Source organism: Myotis yumanensis, unplaced genomic scaffold, assembly GCF_028538775.1.
Source record: "Myotis yumanensis isolate MYYU_CA2020_CCGP unplaced genomic scaffold, mMyoYum1.0.hap1 SCAF_11, whole genome shotgun sequence".
In the NCBI taxonomy this organism is placed as follows: domain Eukaryota; kingdom Metazoa; phylum Chordata; class Mammalia; order Chiroptera; family Vespertilionidae; genus Myotis; species Myotis yumanensis.
In genome coordinates, this window is record NW_027223762.1 from 19,003,966 (window position 1) to 19,021,425 (window position 17,460).

The following is a 17,460-nucleotide window of genomic DNA, read 5'->3' on the forward strand; positions in this document are numbered from 1 at the left end:
TCTGGCATCTACTACATGGGCAAACAATCTAATTTCACTTGGCCTCTGTTTTCTCACTTGCAAGGCAAAGTACTTTGTTTTTCTCTGTTCTGAAAATAGAATTGTTTTTACCATAAGCTGAGCCTAGAGTAGCCCAAATAAGGATATTCAACTTTAGAGCATCTGAAAGAAGTTACTGGTATTTTAATTGTGTTTAGGAAAGCCGATAAAGACGCAAAGTTTGATTGTCAAGCTATAAGTCCGATGAAAGTAAAATTTTAGAGAAATTAATCTTTTGTGGTGGCAACCAGTCTATTCTTTTTCGTGAAACACACACATAAAAGAGAACTTTAATGTGCCGGGGTAAAGACACTACAGAGTTATGAGACATGTTGAGTATGGCATGTGAGCATAATTGTATTTTATGATGAAATCGTTGAAGGTGTCAGCAAGAAACAATGTTACAATCTAACTGGACACTTCGCTCATATGAAGCGGTGAGAACTAACATGGTATTTGACATGAAAAACATCATGTAACTACAGCATGAAAGCCTTATTGAAAATGCAAGTATCCACTAAACTGCCACATACACGCCCCTCCAAGGCCCCAGGAGTCCAAGCCTTCCTTACCACACACCCCTACTCATAACCACATTAGCGCTTTATTGTTCTAAGTTCTGACCTTTCACAGGTGAGGGAATCATTGAGTCAGCTCAGTGATCTGTGGAATCCTGTTTCAAATTTATAGGACAGTAAGTTCTTATCATTAGCTGTGGGATTTTGATTATTCTGATTTCTACTCATTTTGTCAACAAGAAAGATATAATATTAAATAATTGCACAAACATTGCTGTAAAGACTAAGATGGCATGATGTAGAGGTTGAACTGTTGCAACTGTTTGGTGATCAATGTCAGTCAAACCTCAGCTGACTAAAGAAAGTGTCAATGAATAAATAAATGGATAGTTTGTGAAAAGTAGAACATGAAAAAATACAGGACTATCAGAAGACAGGAAGGAAGCACAACATATACTCATGTCCCATTATCAATCATAACCATTTTAAACAATTGGATCACCAGTTTACAAGGGGCTATTTGAACAGTTTTGACAGGAATGCAATCCTTTTCCAATCAAGGTATTTATCTTCTCCCTCTAAGTTCCAACTTCTCCAATCCAATTACTTCAATCAAAAGTATCAGATGCTTTGGGTAGCACTTTAAAATATAGTTTTATTGCCGAAACCGGTTTGGCTCAGTGTATAGAGCGTCGGCCTGCGGACTGAAAGGTCCCAGGTTCGATTCCGGTCAAGGGCATGTACCTGGGTTGCGTGCAGGAGGCAGCTGATTGATGTTTCTCTCTCATCGATATTTCTAACTCTCTATCTCTCTCCCTTCCTCTCTGTAAAAAATCAATAAAATATATTTAAATATATATATATAGTTTTATTGATTTCAGAGAGGAAAGGAGAGAGAGAGATAGAATCATCAATGATGAGAATCATTGATTGGCTGCTTCCTGCATGCTCCCCATTGGGGATCCAGCCCACAACCTGGACATGTGCCCTTGACCGGAATCAAACCCAGGACCCTTCAGTCCATAGGCAGATGCTCTATCCACTGAGCCAAACCGGCTAGGGCTGGGTAGCACTTTAGCTGTAGCCAAGTAAGGTGCTCAGCAAATCCTCACCTCAAAAAAGCAACTATTATCCGGGGGCGGGGGGACGGGGGGACTGGACTGACAAAACAATTTTGCTGCTCTGGAAACTGACCAAAACCACAACAATCTGAGATGTGTTTACGTTTGAAAAACTGAACTTTGACTGAACTTTGGGTGGGAGCCGTGGGAAACTGGTGTTCTTGCCTGGGGCTGCTTCCATTCCCCTTACTTTCCCAGCTCAGTCCTGTGGGGGTTCTGCCAAAGCAAAACAAAACATGAGTACCGGCAGGTTGCTGCGGTCGATGAGGAGCTCACTCACTCTGGAGGTGTGGGTTATACCCATGTCCAAACACTTCATCAGTACAAGGGAAGTAATGGCCTCTGTGCTAGGGGAGCATGGAGGACCTCCGGCTCTGTTAGCCTGACATCGCAATCACGATTGCAGCAAGCACATTCTGCCTAATCGGGCTGCGCACACACACAGAAGAGACCAGAGGATCCAAGCTATTTACACGCTCCTGGCCAATGCTCGGGCTGCATGCATGTGCAGAGAAAATTAAGAGAGGCTTAGCAAAAAGTAAAAGCCAGGAGGGACTTGAAAACAGCCCAAACACTGAATTCACTCTATCTACACGCAGATCCATCAGGAAAGGTAAAAATCTGACTGGTTTAAGTGTTTCTGTCCAGTTTAATGGCTGACCACTAACCTATGTAGACGCAGGGCAACCTCCGAGAAAGCTGAGCTTAAAACTAAACACAAGATTTTTTAAAAGTAACCAAAATACTAAATAGAGATTATAAAAAGAATCAAGTGAAATCCTGAGGTTGAAACATACAATAACAAATGAAAAGTTCACTAGAAAGGCTCAGAAGCAGATTCAAGATGGCAGAAGAAAGAATAAGAACTTGACAATAGATTAATAGCAATTATTTAATTTGAAAAAGTGAGAAGAGATAGAAGAAAATGGAAAAGAACCTCAGACAAATGTAGGACAACATCAAGTACATCAGCATATATGTAATGGGAGTCCAAAAAGGAGAGGAGAGAAAGGGACAGAAAAATATTTCAAAAAAATAATTTTGGGATAGGAGACCAAGATGGCGGCATAGGTAAACACCGAAGATTGCTGCCGCAAACAACCACTTCAAAAATACAACTAAAAGACGGAATGGACATCACCCAGAACCACAGGAAGGCTGGCTGAGGAGAGACTCTTCAACTAGAAGGAAAGAGAACAGCATACCGAGGCTCAGAGGAGGCGCAGTGTGGAAAATACAAAGGTGTGGAGGTGCGCGCAAAGCAGGCTGGTGGCTGAGGGCGCGGTTGTTGTTTTCAGTCAGGAGGGAGTCTCAGACTCTGGGCTCCAGATCCGGGCGAGTCTCTAGGGACTCAGACTCAGATGGGAGAGGCGGGATTGTCTGGCATCAGTTGGAACGTGAGGGCAGCTTTCTCTCCGAGGTTTGCAGCCTTGCTGGGGTTCTGAGAAGCAGAGCCTCTGGGAATGGGACTGAGAGCAGCCATAACTGCTCCCTCCACCCTCCCTGTTGATCCCCTGCGACCCGCCCCGCCCAAGCCCTGCGCAGAGCCATTTGCCAGATAGCCTCAGGCAAAGGCTAGATAAGCACCTCTCCAGAGGACAGAAGTTTTCCCACTGCAGATACAGGTGATTCTCACAGCCAGTCGGCCTGGTGGTCAAATCCCTCTAGTATTAACTACAACAATCAAGGCTTAACTAGAACAAGACTGCGCACAAAGACCACAAGGGGTGCACCAAGAAAGCATAAAAAATGCGGAGACAAAAAAACATGACAGAAATGGAGGATATAGAGCTAAAAAACGCAATTTTGAGGGCTTGCAATAATGTGCTAGAAGCTGCCAATAAACTTGATGAGAGCCTCACGAAATCTAATGAGACCCTCGATGCTGTGATAAAGAACCAACTAGAAATTAAGCATACACAGACTGAAATAAAGAATATTATACAGACACCCAATAGCAGACCAGAGGAGCGCAAGAATCAAGTCAAAGATTTGAAATGTGAAGAAGCAAAAAACACCCAACCGGAAAAGCAAAATAAAAAAAGAATCCGAAAATAAGAAGATAGTGTAAGGAGCCTCTGGGACAGCTTCAAGCGTACAAACATCAGAATTATAGGGGTGCCAGAAGATGAGAGACAGCAAGATATTGAAAACCTATTTGAAGAAATAATGGCAGAAAACTTCCCCCACCTGGTGAAAGAAATGGACTTACAGGTCCAAGAAGCTCAGAGAACCCCAAACAAAAGGAATCCAAAGAGGACCACACCAAGACACATCATAATTAAAATGCCAAGAGCAAAAGACAAAGAGAGAATCTTAAAAGCAGCAAGAGAAAGAAAGTCAATTACCTACAAGGGAATACCCATATGACTGTCAGCTGATTTCTCAACAGAAACTTTGCAGGCCAGAAGGGAATGGCAAGAAATATTCAAAGTGATGAATACCAAGAACCTACAACCAAGATTACTTTATCCAGCAAAGCTATCATTCAGAATTGAAGGTCAGATAAAGAGCTTCACAGATAAGGAAAAGCTAAAGGAGTTCATCACCACTAAACCAGTATTATACGAAATGCTGAAAGGTATCCTTTAAGAAGAGGAAGAAGAAAAAGGTAAAGATACAAATTATGAACAACAAACATGCATCTATCAACAAGTGAATCTAAGAATCAAGTGAATACATAATCTGATGTACAGAATGAACTGGTGATTATAATGAATCAGGGACATAGAAAGGGAATGGACTGACTATTCTTGGGGGGGAAAGGGGAGTGGGAGATGCGGGAAGAGACTGGACAAAAATCATGCACCTTTGGATGAGGACAGTGGGTGGGGAGTGAGGGCGGAGGGTGGGGCAGGAACTGGGAGGAGGGGAGTTATGGGGGGAAAAAAAAGAGGAACAAATGTCTGAACAATAAAGATTTAATTAAAAAAAAAAAGCATAGAAGGAAGAAAAAAAAAATTGGGGGGAAAAAAAAAAACCTCCCCAAATTTGATGAAAACCATTAATCTATATATCCAAGACGCTCAACAAACTCCAGAGAAAATTTGAAAGCAAGAGAAAAATAACTCATCAGGCCCTAGCCAGCTTGGCTCAGTGGATAGAGCACTGGCCTGTGGGCTGAAGGGTCCCAGGTTTGATTCGAGTCAAGAGCACATGCCCGGGTTGTGGGCTCGATCCCTAGTGGGGCGTGTGGAGGAGGCAGCCGACCAATGATTCTCTCACATCATTGATATTTCTATCTCTCCTTCTCCCTTCCTCTCTGAAATAAAAAAACAAAACAAAACAAACTCATCATTACAGGGACCATCAATACAATTAACATGTGACTTCTCATCTCAAGCAATGGAGTCCAGGAGGCAATAGAATGACATAATCAATGTGTTTAAAAACCAGAGATTCTATATCCAAAAATGCCCCTCAAAAGTGAAAGTGGGGGAAAAATCACACATTTCCAAATAAAGAATGAGAGAATTCATTGCTAGCAGACCTGTCTTACAACAAATACTAGAGGAAGTCCTTTATGTGAAAGAAAATTAAGATGGTAACTCAAATCCATGGAAATAAATAATATCAGAAATGATAAATATGTGAGTTAATAAAAAAGTATATTTTCTCATTTCTTTAAAAGATATAAGAGTGAATAAAGGTATAATTATAACGTGGTATCACTGAGTTTATAATACAAAATATAGAGCAGCCCTGGTTGGTTTGGCTCAGTGGATGGAGCGTCAAGCCTGTGGACTGAAGGGTCCCAGGTTCGATTCCCGTCTAGGGCACATGCCCAGGTTGCAGTCTTGATCCCCAGTAGGGGGCGTGTGGGAGGCAGCAGATCAATGATTCTCTCTCATCATTGATGTTTCTATCTCTCCTTCTGCCTTCCTCTCTGAAAACAATAAAAATGTATTTTAAAAAATAGAGAGAGAGAGCACAAGGGAGGAAAGTTCAGAAAAAGAAAATATATTGGAGCAAAATTTCTGTATTTTATTGAAATATTAATACAAAATAGATTATGATAAATTAAGATGCAACTAGTAAGGACATAATAAAAATAAAGTAAAAAAAATCAAAGAGCTAAAATGATACACTAAAAATATTTAATATAAAAGAAGGCAGTTGAAGAAAGCAAAAAAAAGAAACAGAAAACAACAAAATGACAACTGTAAATCCAACCATATTAAATACCCCAAAAAACATTTTGCTAGACTGAATTAAAAAGCAAGATCTAGTAACTATATACACCTATATTCACCAATAAGCTGAAATGGATGGAAAAGATATACCATACAAACAGTAATCATCATAGAGTTGGAATGGCTATTTTAATATCAGACAAAATAGACTTTAAAACAAGAAATATTACTAGTCAGATACTTTATAATGATAAAAGCATCAACACATCAGATTTAACAATTGTTATATATGCACCTAATAGAAGCAATAATTATGACCAGAGGCCATGCCTGGAGTAGCATTGGTGTTGGGCATAACCCAATAGTTCTGGTAAATACTGCTCCAAATATCCTAAACAGAACAATAACTTTTTTTTTCCAGATGACTATTTCTCTGAGCACAGTGACCTCTACTGGTACCAATAGAAACTAAAATGCAGATTCTGCCTTTTTTCATAGGAAGGTCCCATTCCAGGCTAGGGTGATTTGGTTAGAGAAAGGATCAGAGAAACCTGGAGGATACAGTCTTAGAACCCACATGTGAGTGCTGCCAACTTCATTATAATCACCAGAGGAGGTTTTTGGATTTTCATGCCCAGGCTTCACCCTTAGCAATTTTGGTTTCATTAGGTTTTAAAGCTCCTTGGTTCCTAATATAACTGGGGATGAGAACCACTGCCCTAGAGTAAAAGTTCCCCATTATTGTCTCATAACATTCACCAATACTCGAGTGCATAAATGTGTTCAGCTAGAATTTGCTTCCTGGCTTCATGAAGCACTTCCTTAAGAATGAGTCACAGAGAAACAATTTTCCCAGACTAACAAAAGTATGTCTTGGTAAGGCCCTGCAAACCCTATCAATAAACCTGGCACCCAAAGTCTCCAGAGATTATTTTGAAGATTATAAATAGGTGAAGATACATGTCTAAACCAGAGGTTGGCAAACATCTATACTAATAAAAGGGTAATATGCTAATTAGATTGGACATCCTTTCAGACAAAGCCATGGTGGCAGGGGCTGAGGCAGAGGTGGTTAGGGGCGACCAGGCCAGCAAGGAGGGCAGTTAGGGGCAACCCGGTTGGCAGGGGAGGGCATTAGGGGCGATCAGGCCAGCAGGCAGAGGCGGTTAGGGGTGATCAGGCAGGCAGGCAGAGCGGTTAGGGGCAATCAGGCAGACAGGGGAGCAGTTAGGGGCATCAGGCATGCATGCAGAGTGGTTAGGGGTGATCAGGCAGGCAGGCAGGTGAGTGGTTAGGAGTCAGCGGTCCCGGATTGCTAGAGGGATGTCCGCCTGCTGATTTAGGACCAATCCCGCCGGCAGTTGGACATCCCTTGAGGAGTCCCGGATTGGAGTGTGCAGGCCGGGCTGAGGGCCACACACCGCCCCCCCTCTGTGCACAAATTTTGTGCACTGGGCATCTAGTCCTATCTAATAGACAAACATGGCAATTGACCATAACTTCGCTACGCCTCCCATTGACTAATCAGTGCGATATGCAAATGCGGCGGCGGGCGTCCGTGTGCGACCCGACCTGGGGCGGCCAGGTGGTGCAGCAGTGATCGGCCAGCCCACCCGGACTCCATCCAGGCATCCCGTGTGTGACCCGACCTGGGGTGGCCGGGGGGGGGGGGGGGGGGGGGTGGGCGGAGGGTGGCAGCAGCGATCGGTCCTGTGTGCGACCCGACCTGGGGAGGCCGAGCAGGGCAGCAGCAATCAGCCAGCCCGCCCAGCCTCCATCCGGGCATCCTGTGTGCGACCCGACCCGGGGTGGCCGGGCGGGGCAGCAGCGATCCATTGGCCCACCCAGGGCATCCCGTGTGCTACCCGACCCGGGGCGGTGCCCCAACCCCCAGATCGGCCCTGCCATGTGCGCGACCCGGGGAGGCAGGGCAGGCACCGAGGGATCAGGCCTGCCATCTATCACCTGGGGAGCGGGCCTAAGCCAGCAGGTGGTTATCTCCGGAGGGGTCCCAGACTGTGAGAGGGCACAAGTGGGGCTGAGGGACACCCCCACAACCCCCCTTCCCCGCCAGTGCACAAATTTTTGTGCACCGGGTCTCTAGTTTTATATAAAGGGCCAGAGAGTATTTTAAGCTTTGTGAGACTTACAGTCTATTGTAATTACCCTTGTCATCATAGCAAAGAGCTATAGACAATAGGTAAATGAATGAGCATGACTGTTCCTATAAAACCTGTGAATGCTGCCCTTTGAATTTCACATAATTCTCATGTCCTTAAGTATTATTATCCTTTTTTTTTCCAACCACATAAAAATGTCAAGACCATCTTAGCACATTAGCTGTATGAAAACAGTGTAAGCCAGATCTAGCCTGTGGGCCCCAATTTCCTGAATCCTGGTCTAACAAGCTGGTACTGTGAAAAAAAGCAGTATTAAAGCATAGCATATTCATTCATAAGCAAGGGAAGCAGGAACTCTGGTGATTGCCCTCCTGACTATGACTGAGAAAAACTGGCCTATCTGCCTTCACCTCTATTTTCCCTACAGCCAGGTCCTTTTATCCTTGGCAATGAAAGGATTCATTTCCTGGGATCCAGATTTCCTGAAGATATGTTAAAACCCAAAATAAAAACTAACAGGGTATTTTTTGTATAGGATCACATCCAGCCACCTATAAGCTTTAGTCACTAAGTTCCCTTTAGTCAGGGAATCTAGAGGTGATATTTATCTCTCCAGAATTTAAGCTCCATAAGGATACTTTGTTCACTTCCGTATTCCAAGGCTAGCAGTACCTGGCACATTGAAGGGGCACAAAATTTTACTGCATAAATTCTGTAACATCCTGGCAAATAAACAGTATAAAACATTTAAAAAAAAAAAAAAAAAAAAGGAGTGCCATTTTACTTATAGTAAAGACATCAAATGAGAAAAGCAAGGTGTATATATTTTGTGTTAAAGGAAAAAATATGTGTATTTGATCAGGCTACATAATTGGTTAACAATGGCTGCCATTTGGGAGATAACTGTGTGGCTGAGTTGGGCATAGGGAGCCTTCTCACTGTATACACCTTGAATATATTGCCAAGTCTAAAAAGGAAATGAAAATAGGTAAAGCCAATGGTCTGTAGGAAAAGGAAAAAACACCAAGCTTGAGAAGTGCCCTTACATTAACTGACTACTACATTCCAAGTGCTCCAGAATTATCCTTCTATTCATCATCCTTTCCCCATTAGCTCTGGAAAGTTATTAACCAAGTTATTAACAATGGTATCATATACAATGGGTAGGAAGGAGCATTGGTTGTGTATTTTCTTATTTTTTCCATAACGTGATTTTGTTTTAAAGAAGCAGTAGTGTTTTATTGATTAAAAAGTGCCAGGACTTTAAAACCATAGGTAGGATTCAAACTTTTCCTACCTCCTAGCAGGTTACTAGTATTGTTACCAATGATACATGCTGAGCCAAGTTACCAATCTCCCCTTCTGTGAGATGGGGTTAACAGTACTATTTTGTTGTGAGGATTAAGTGACAATGTCCTTTGATATTTTCATTGGAATGGTAACCATAAACCTGTTAACATGTGGGAAAAAGAACTATCAGGCTTTGAAACTGTCTATCAGGCCCTAACCAGTTTGGCTCAGTGGATAGAGTGTTGGCCTGCGGACTGAAGGGTCCCAGGTTCGATTCTGGCCAAGGGCATGTACCTTGGTTGTGGGCACATCCCCAGTAGGGGGTGTGCAGGAGGCAGCTGATCGATGTTTCTCTCTCATCGATGTTTCTAACTCACTATCCTTCTCCCTTCCTCTCTGTAAAAAATCAATAAAATATATTTTTTTAAAAAAGTGAAACTGTCTATCAGTACTTTTTTCCCTTTATTGAAGATAATTCTGGACATAACAGCTTTAATACCTAGTTATCTTTCCTTGTCATCAGTTCTCAATACACTCCAAACACTCCAAGACCAGCCAGGCCCCTAGTATTTTTTATAACTTTGACTTTTGTTTCATGTCTTTCCAATTATGTATACACCTTCCAGGTTAGATAGCCCCGCCTTCCAAAGGTACCTAAGCAGCAGTTGCTCACTAAGCCAGATCTAATGAATTCTTTGCTATTATTCTTCATTCATATAACTGCCAATTTATCAGTTTTAGCTTCCTACTCCTACTAGTTTAATGAATCTTGGAAATCAGTGCTCCTTTAGACTTCAAGACCAGCTACAAAAGATGACAATCACAATCCTACACCACTACTTAACCAAGTCTCAAAATGATAGCATTTCTAGACCCTCAAATTTGTACTCAGATGGGACACTGCAAGATGTAGGACCACACTTTCACTTGATACTTGGCCTAGCTCAAAGCCCAAGGGGGAACTACCACTGTGAAGTGCATTACTTACCTCTCTACACATGGGTGAGCAGACCAGATAAGGTACTTGGCCCAGCATGTCTGGCGTGTTATTACCTAATAATTAGAGCCAGGCTTTAAAGTTAGATGGACTGAGTCTGAATGAGACTTTTCAAGTCAGTCACATAATCTATTTAGTAGTCCTAACCTCTAAAAGTAGAAAAGTGCACTACACCAAAGTGTAACACTTTAGGATGTATTCTAAATACAAGGGTACTGAGTTGTACCCCTGCATAAATTCTGTAACATCCAGGCAAATGTATATAGTCAATGGTACGAAAGGTGTTCACCTAGATAACCATGTTTCCCTTTCCCCTAAGAATGGAACTTTCTGTGCTTGTCTCTTAAAACCACCTTTACCCCTCCTACACTATCTTTTATCCTCATTCTAATATCTTGGACACTAATAATCCGTCCCAAAGCTACAGAAATGATTCCTATTCTTGGCTCAGAACTCCCACTTCCAAAAATTGAGTATGATTATTTGTTTTCTGCAGATTTATTTTTTAGTAACTTATCTTTATATAATACAGAACAATTAAAGCCGACCAAGTGCAACAAATAAGCCTGCCAATTACAGTTTTTACCAACCATAATTCAGCCAGTTTTCAAAATTCCAAAAACAAAGTACCCAAACTCCCAACATACTAGTGATCATTCAGACCAAATAATTTGAGGCAGAGCAGTATTCCCACATTGCAATGCTATCCAGTAACTTTGTTAAACATAAAGAAATGGACAAGGGCAGACACCTGTGCCAACAGCATTAAATCATTGTTTTTGCACTTTTTTTTTTTTTTTTTTTTGCACCAAGACTAGAGAATACCTGGGAAAAGCTTGACCAGGAAACTCAAATAATTATTACTGCCCTACAAAAGACATTTAGTCTAAATCATCTACTGGCTAGAATAGTCTCAGGTCTACCTGATGCTACCAAAAAACTACATAAGGTACTGCTAAATATAGGTGAGATTTACAAAACTGTCTCATGAACATTTCTGCTTGACATCCTTAATCACTTTGTACCAGCCTGGCAAAATAAGATAGTTATGTTGGTGGTTGGGAATTGAAAAACATCTACCTTAGAATTAACAGATCTCTGCTCAAAATAAGGCAATCCATTTGAAAGGATAGAGAAGAGTGTCTGGAAAATTTTGCAAAGCTGGTTTACATGAAGATATTTTGTCCCAGATTTAGACAATTCCTCAAACATGCAAAAATGTTATAAAATTGTCTCAAGTAACACTGAGAACTTCCTAAAATCAAGTTCTGATTGACATCCCATCAAACAGCCTGAAAACCTGTCACTGTACTTAGAGCTGAAAAATAATTCAGTTCAAGCACTGAGTCCAATTACTTCTTTAATAAGCTCTTGGTTTAGTTGTCACGCTTATTTATAGGCAAATCAGTGGTTTCTCTAGCTTGACAGATTGATATCATTAGCCTGATAATATGTAACTCCGATTAATTCAGGGACTTGTCATGATGCATTCATGCTATTAAGGAGGATTTGAGTTATATTACCCAAACCTCTATAGGTAAAAGGGAATTTTCCAAGTGTATAGATACTAGTTAATGATGTTGAAGACTTCACACCATTAAACTTTGAATGTAGGTCTGTACTTATATGGTTGATATCAAGGTTGACTACTGAAGCTTACCAAGTATTAATATTGAACACAGATCAAAAATCTAGTTAGAAACATTTTATTTAAATGTGCCAAATAAAAACTCACATTTGCAAACCATAAGATGTTAATACATTCAACAAAAATTTATATTATCTTACTGCTGTGAATTTACAGAGTAATAATCCAGATCCATTTTGATTAGATGGTCGAAATAACCTTCCTAGGTTACTTTTTACAAACATCACAAATCCCTTATAATAATGTAAACAAAATAACTTTTCCCTAAAAGGTGAACTTGAGAACTTCAGTCCACTCTTTCAGGACTTGCACTTCTTCTTGGACTTCCCGATGGGGAACGACTAAAAAGAAAAACATTAGGTTTGGAACCCATTAGTGTCTACTGAAACATACTCTTCCTACGAACATGTTTCAATAAATTCAAAGGTGGCCAAAGGAACTACGTTTCTATAGCAGAGATCTAAAAATTCATAAATAGCCTGGCCAGTGTGACTCAGTGGTTGAGTGGCAACCCATGAACTAGGAAGTCATGGTTCCATTCCCTGTCAGGGGACATGCCCAGGTTGCAGGTTTGATCCCCAGTAAGGGGCATGCAGGAAGCAGCTGACAGATGTTTCTCTCTCATTGATGTTTCTATCACACTCCCTCTCTTTCTGAAAAAGATTTATATACAAATCCTTTGTCCTTGCTTAAGATTAGCATCCTTGCTAAAATTGCAAAGTTAAGTTAAAGAGAACTATTTGAACGTTGGGGTTTTTTCTTTGGGAGGGTAATTAAGTAGCAACTAGACAGATAATAGTTTAGCTTCAGGATTTCAACCTACAAATTTTTCTTCATTTCCTTTTTACCTATGTGTGGGGAAAGCATGTGTCTTAACATGAAATTATACAATTAAGGGTTCACAGGACTAAACACATCTTGTCATTCTAATATTTTATGACTAAATATTTCCAATAAAAGTATAAGGTGATAATGAAGCAGGAAAAGCAATCCTTTAAGAAACTTAGTACTTATATATATAGCACCAATTCTCCAAAGAGCTCAAAATCAAAGCCTGCAAAGTAGGCAGGAAGCAAACAAATCCTGCAGAGGCCACATTTGACAGTTAAAATTTGGCAACAAATTATTTAGCTTACCTTCTTTTTGGAGATGGAGATCTGGACTTTGATCGGCTGTCAAAACATGAGAAATTCTATTAAGAAAAAGTACTAACCAATCCCTTCCTTACAGTCACACTATCATGAAATGAACCCCCAAATTGTCCTGAAACTAAAATGTCAGGCTGCAATTAAACTGGGGAAAAAAATGGCCATCAGCTTTTGCTAACAATAGCCCATCTTCCAACTAGCCTTCATAAAACGAACTGCTTTTATCATGATTCATCTGCCTAAAGTTCACCTATCTCAGAATACTTCTCCATGCACCTATTAGTTCTGACAAGGGCCTCTTAACACGCAAAGTTACAAACTGCTTTCTCACTATACCTTGACATTCCCTTGTCCAGGAAATCATCCAGAAGAGGCCATGTACAAACGAAGTTCTAAAGTTTAGTTCATTAACAAGGTACCGTGTTCCCACTCAACACCTAGGCTTAGAGTTAACACTTTAAGTCTCAACAATTCAAAACACTTTGAACTCTTTGGATATTGGTGCCATATAACTACAAGAGCATTGTTCAGCTTTTCACCCTTACCTGCTTCTTGGTCGTGAAATAGACCTGGATCTTGATCTTGACCTTGACCGTGATCTTAAAAACAAAAATTATACCAATTAGTCCACACTAGTAATTTCCTTAAACACCTTCTGAGCATCTTATTAGGCAGGCTCGGAATAGAAGCTAAAACTGAGCAAGATGCCACTCTTGCCTTCTATCAGTCTAAGATTCAACAAGTTGCCCCATTTTCAACAAGGTCTAATATCAAATAAATAAGGAACTACCATTTTAATTATTTGCTTCTACCATACCCAATGAGCTAGATTGTTAGGTAAGTATCCAAGAGAAAGTAAATGGCTAACCAAGCCATGTTTACCCATATGTACACGATTTCCCTAACAACTTTCTAAGGTCTCAAATTCACCCCATCATGCCACATTATGTCCTTAAGTCACTCTACTTTTGTCATTAAGACGTGACAACCCAAATATAAATAAGCAGGGGGAAAAAGTGGTACATACTGGAAATACCTCGATCCTTTTATAGAACCAGATCTAGATCGTCTGAGTGAAGCGGATCGTGATCTACGAAGAGATACAGATCTTGATCGTCGAGGAGATGCTGATCTTGACCTAAAAATTAAATCAGAGAGATTTAGGTCCATCTCCAATTTAAGTTTTTTATTGCTTGTTAAAACTTGCATTAAAGATCTCTCACCTCCTTCCCCTGCTCCTGCTCCGTGAGCGAGAATATCGCCTACCTCTGGATCTCGAATGTGATCTAGACCGTGACCTATTTTTCAAGTTGGGAAAGTAACAAAATGTTAGATGGCAGCTCGTATTTATAGTGTCTGTCCCTCTGCTGAAATCAAGTCTCAAAACTATTTAAATTTACTATCTCATTTGGAAATAAATTCTGGGCCTATTAGTTGTCCAGTTTTTTTTTAAACTACCTAAAAAGAGATTTGTTAAAAGCTGAATTACATCTTAGAATTACATAATATAAAACACTGTAATGTGTATTTAAAATAAACCTTGCAAGTTTGCAGGTCGACCCTCTTTGGCCCATGGTCTAGTAGATCTAGACGATCTAGAAGTATCTATAGCCGATCGCTGCATCTAGATGTTTTCTTCAATCTAACGACGATCAAACTGACAGCCAAATGAGCCAGGTGAGGCTTGATTGACGCAAGAAGATTTTTCTAGTTGGAAATGTGGTCAATCTGGTGTTCCTCTTTCTAAACCGGAGGGGGCCCCAATTGTAAGCCAAATTTACTGTTACGGCGATCACCGACTCAAATTTTCTGCCCTTTAAAGAATAAGGTGAAGCTAGGTGTAGATGACTCGAGGGGATCTGGCCTCTTATGCTGATCACCTCAAGGTCTAGGAGGATCTTAATTGTCGGATTTGCAAGGCGCCTCAGCATATCATAAGGCTCGTGACATTCTGAATCAAGGCGACTGACTCAAACGAAGAAACCTGAAAGGTTTTGACCAGGTTGATTATTAATATATTAACATTTGTTTAATTAAACAAAAATTGTAAAAATACACCTGTACAATTAACATTCAAATTTATATAAAAATATTAGTTTCTGCCTTGCTAATAAAAGAATTACTTGATTAACCAGTACACCAACCATTCCTTTAAAATAAATACCTGCTTCTTCTTCGTCGGCTATAGCGATGACAATCATAAGCATAATGTCCCTTTTCACCACATTCATAGCATCTATCATTTGGATCAAAGGGACGTCGGGCAGGTGGTCTATCCAAACGAGATCTCCGAGGCATGCCTGTTGATAGTTCAACCCTCACTCGGGAACCACAAATCACCCTGTAAAAGAGAAGCAACAAAATTCTAATGCTAAAAAAAAAAATATATACGACCTCTGGATCTGAAACTTTCCGACCCTCCGCTTTCACAGACTTCAGCTATCTTTGCAGCCCTTGGAAGGCCGCCTCTACTCCCTTTCGTAAGCAAATAAAACGATTAGCTATGCCTAACCGGTTTGGTTCAGTGGACAGAGCCTGCAGACTGAAAGGTCCCAGGTTCGATTCCGGTCAAGGGCATGTACCTTGGTTGCGGGCACATCCCCAGTAGGGAGTGTGCAGGAGGCAGCTGATCGATGTTTCTCTCTCATCCATGTTTCTGATTCTCTATCCCTCTCCCTTCCTCTCTGTAAAAAAATCAATAAAATATATTTTTTAAAAAAAACAAACGATTAGCTATTTACATTTTCCTCTAGACCAGTGGTTCTCAACCTTCCTAATGCCGACACCCTTTAATACAGTTCCTCATGTTGTGGTGACCCCCAATTTCACTGTTACACATTGAACATAATTAAAGCATAGTGATTAATCACAAAAATATGTAATTATATATGTTTTCTGATGGTCTTAGGCGACCCCCGTGAAAGGGTCGCGACCCACAGGTTGAGAACCGCTGCTCTAGACAGAACCCAAGCTTAGCACCCCCCTCATTACCCAGCCTAGCAGGCTATCCTCGTGAACATGTTTCGTAACTGGCATCGTACTTACTTGCCATCCAGGCCTCGAACTGCATCTTCTGCATCCCTAGGGTCTTCAAATTCCACAAAGGCAAACCCCGGAGGGTTTCTTGCAATCCACACAGTTCTTAAGGGGCCGTAGTAACTGAAAGCCCTTTCTAACTCTCCTTTGCCAGCACCGGTTCCCAGGTTACCAACATACACCTTGGTTTCTGTTTAAAAATGCAAACGGAAGAACGCGCGTTATGCAAAAATTGACCCACGTTTGAATGACTTCTCTGCACACCCTTAAGACCGTGCAAAACATTTTATCTTGTGCTCTCATCAAGAACTGAACGTGGTCTTAAGGCCAGGCAAGTCGGCACATTTCTGAAGGGCTGGGCGCAGGACAAAGTTCTTCTCGTTCCAATATGGTGGGAAAACGCTTCGAAAACACGGGAGCAGGAGAGCGGCAGGATATTCCGAGCGCGAGGCGGTCCCGCCCCGGTCCCGCCCCCGAGTCCCGGCAGCCTCGGGGCTGGGAGCGCGCGGACCCGGGCGGCGGGCGGGCCCCGCCGGGGGCCGGACCCGGGGAGCAGGGCTGCGCGGGCCCCCGTCCTCCGCGAGACTCCGGCTCCCCGCCCCGGCCATAAACCGCGCCCGAAAGAGCCACGAGAGAGAGAGACCAGCCAGCCGCCGGGCGGAAGGAGCGCGTCCCCACACCCGCTCCGCGGCTCGGAGCCGCCAGTCGTGTTCAGGCTCGAATTCGCCCGTGACGCCCGTGATCTCACGGCTGCGACCAGACTCTCCGCTAAAGTGGCGGGAAAGCGGCCGGGAAATGCGCCACCGTGCACGCTCGTGACTGTGCGCAAAATGGCAGCCGAGGGCGGGGGGGTGTGGGGGACGGCCGGCGGCTCGAAGGGCAACAGCCAAGCAGGGGCCGGGCGCCCGGCTAGGGCCGGGGCGCGAGACGGAAAGTGCCCGAGAATTAACCTGGAACTTGACCCGGGCCGACACCCGCCCTCCCCGTCTCCCCTCAACATCCCGCCCCCTCCGCCTCCGGCTTCGTACGGTGTGCGCCCAAGCCGCCATTACGCACGCGGAATAACCGTCTCCCAACCGCCGCGCCAACCCCACGGCCTCGCACGACTCGCAGCGCCCACGATCGCGTCCCTCACGGGGCCCTACCCTCTTACCTCCTCCGTACCGCCCGTAGCGCGACATGATGACTGGCCCGCGAGCTCGGCTCGTTCAGCTCGCAGAGCCCAGGATCCGAGTGACGCCAGAAGCTGCAAACACTTCGCACACCAACGGTCCCAGCGGCACTACGAGGAAGAGCCGGGGTTCCGGTTTATATATGCGGCGGCTGGGTCTCTCTGCGCATGCGTCATCTCGGCGTTCTGCGCGGCACAAAGGAGCTGGGCGGAAACAGCGGAGCAGCGGCGTGGGGGCG

The 17,460-nt window shown here is 42.7% G+C and overlaps 1 protein-coding gene across 4 annotated transcripts; it reads right to left on the bottom strand.

The window, feature by feature from the left end:
• Nucleotides 1–11,908: 11,908 nt before the first annotated feature.
• On the bottom strand, nt 11,909–17,350 carry SRSF7 (serine and arginine rich splicing factor 7). Of its 4 annotated transcripts, none has more exons than XM_070429043.1 (8): nt 17,204–17,349; nt 16,060–16,240; nt 15,179–15,355; nt 14,238–14,312; nt 14,051–14,152; nt 13,560–13,613; nt 13,003–13,038; nt 11,909–12,207 (listed from the first exon to the last, which is right to left on the bottom strand). In XM_070429043.1, exons 1-8 carry the CDS (start codon nt 17,229–17,231, stop codon nt 12,153–12,155), a joined length of 708 nt encoding a protein of 235 aa, XP_070285144.1. In that variant the 5' UTR covers nt 17,232–17,349; the 3' UTR covers nt 11,909–12,152. The 4 variants fall into 4 exon arrangements, with proteins under 4 accessions (XP_070285144.1, XP_070285143.1, XP_070285147.1 ...); XM_070429042.1 differs by having other exon boundaries at nt 14,042–14,152; nt 17,204–17,348; XM_070429046.1 differs by lacking the exon at nt 13,003–13,038 and having other exon boundaries at nt 17,204–17,350.
• Nucleotides 17,351–17,460: the final 110 nt, after the last annotated feature.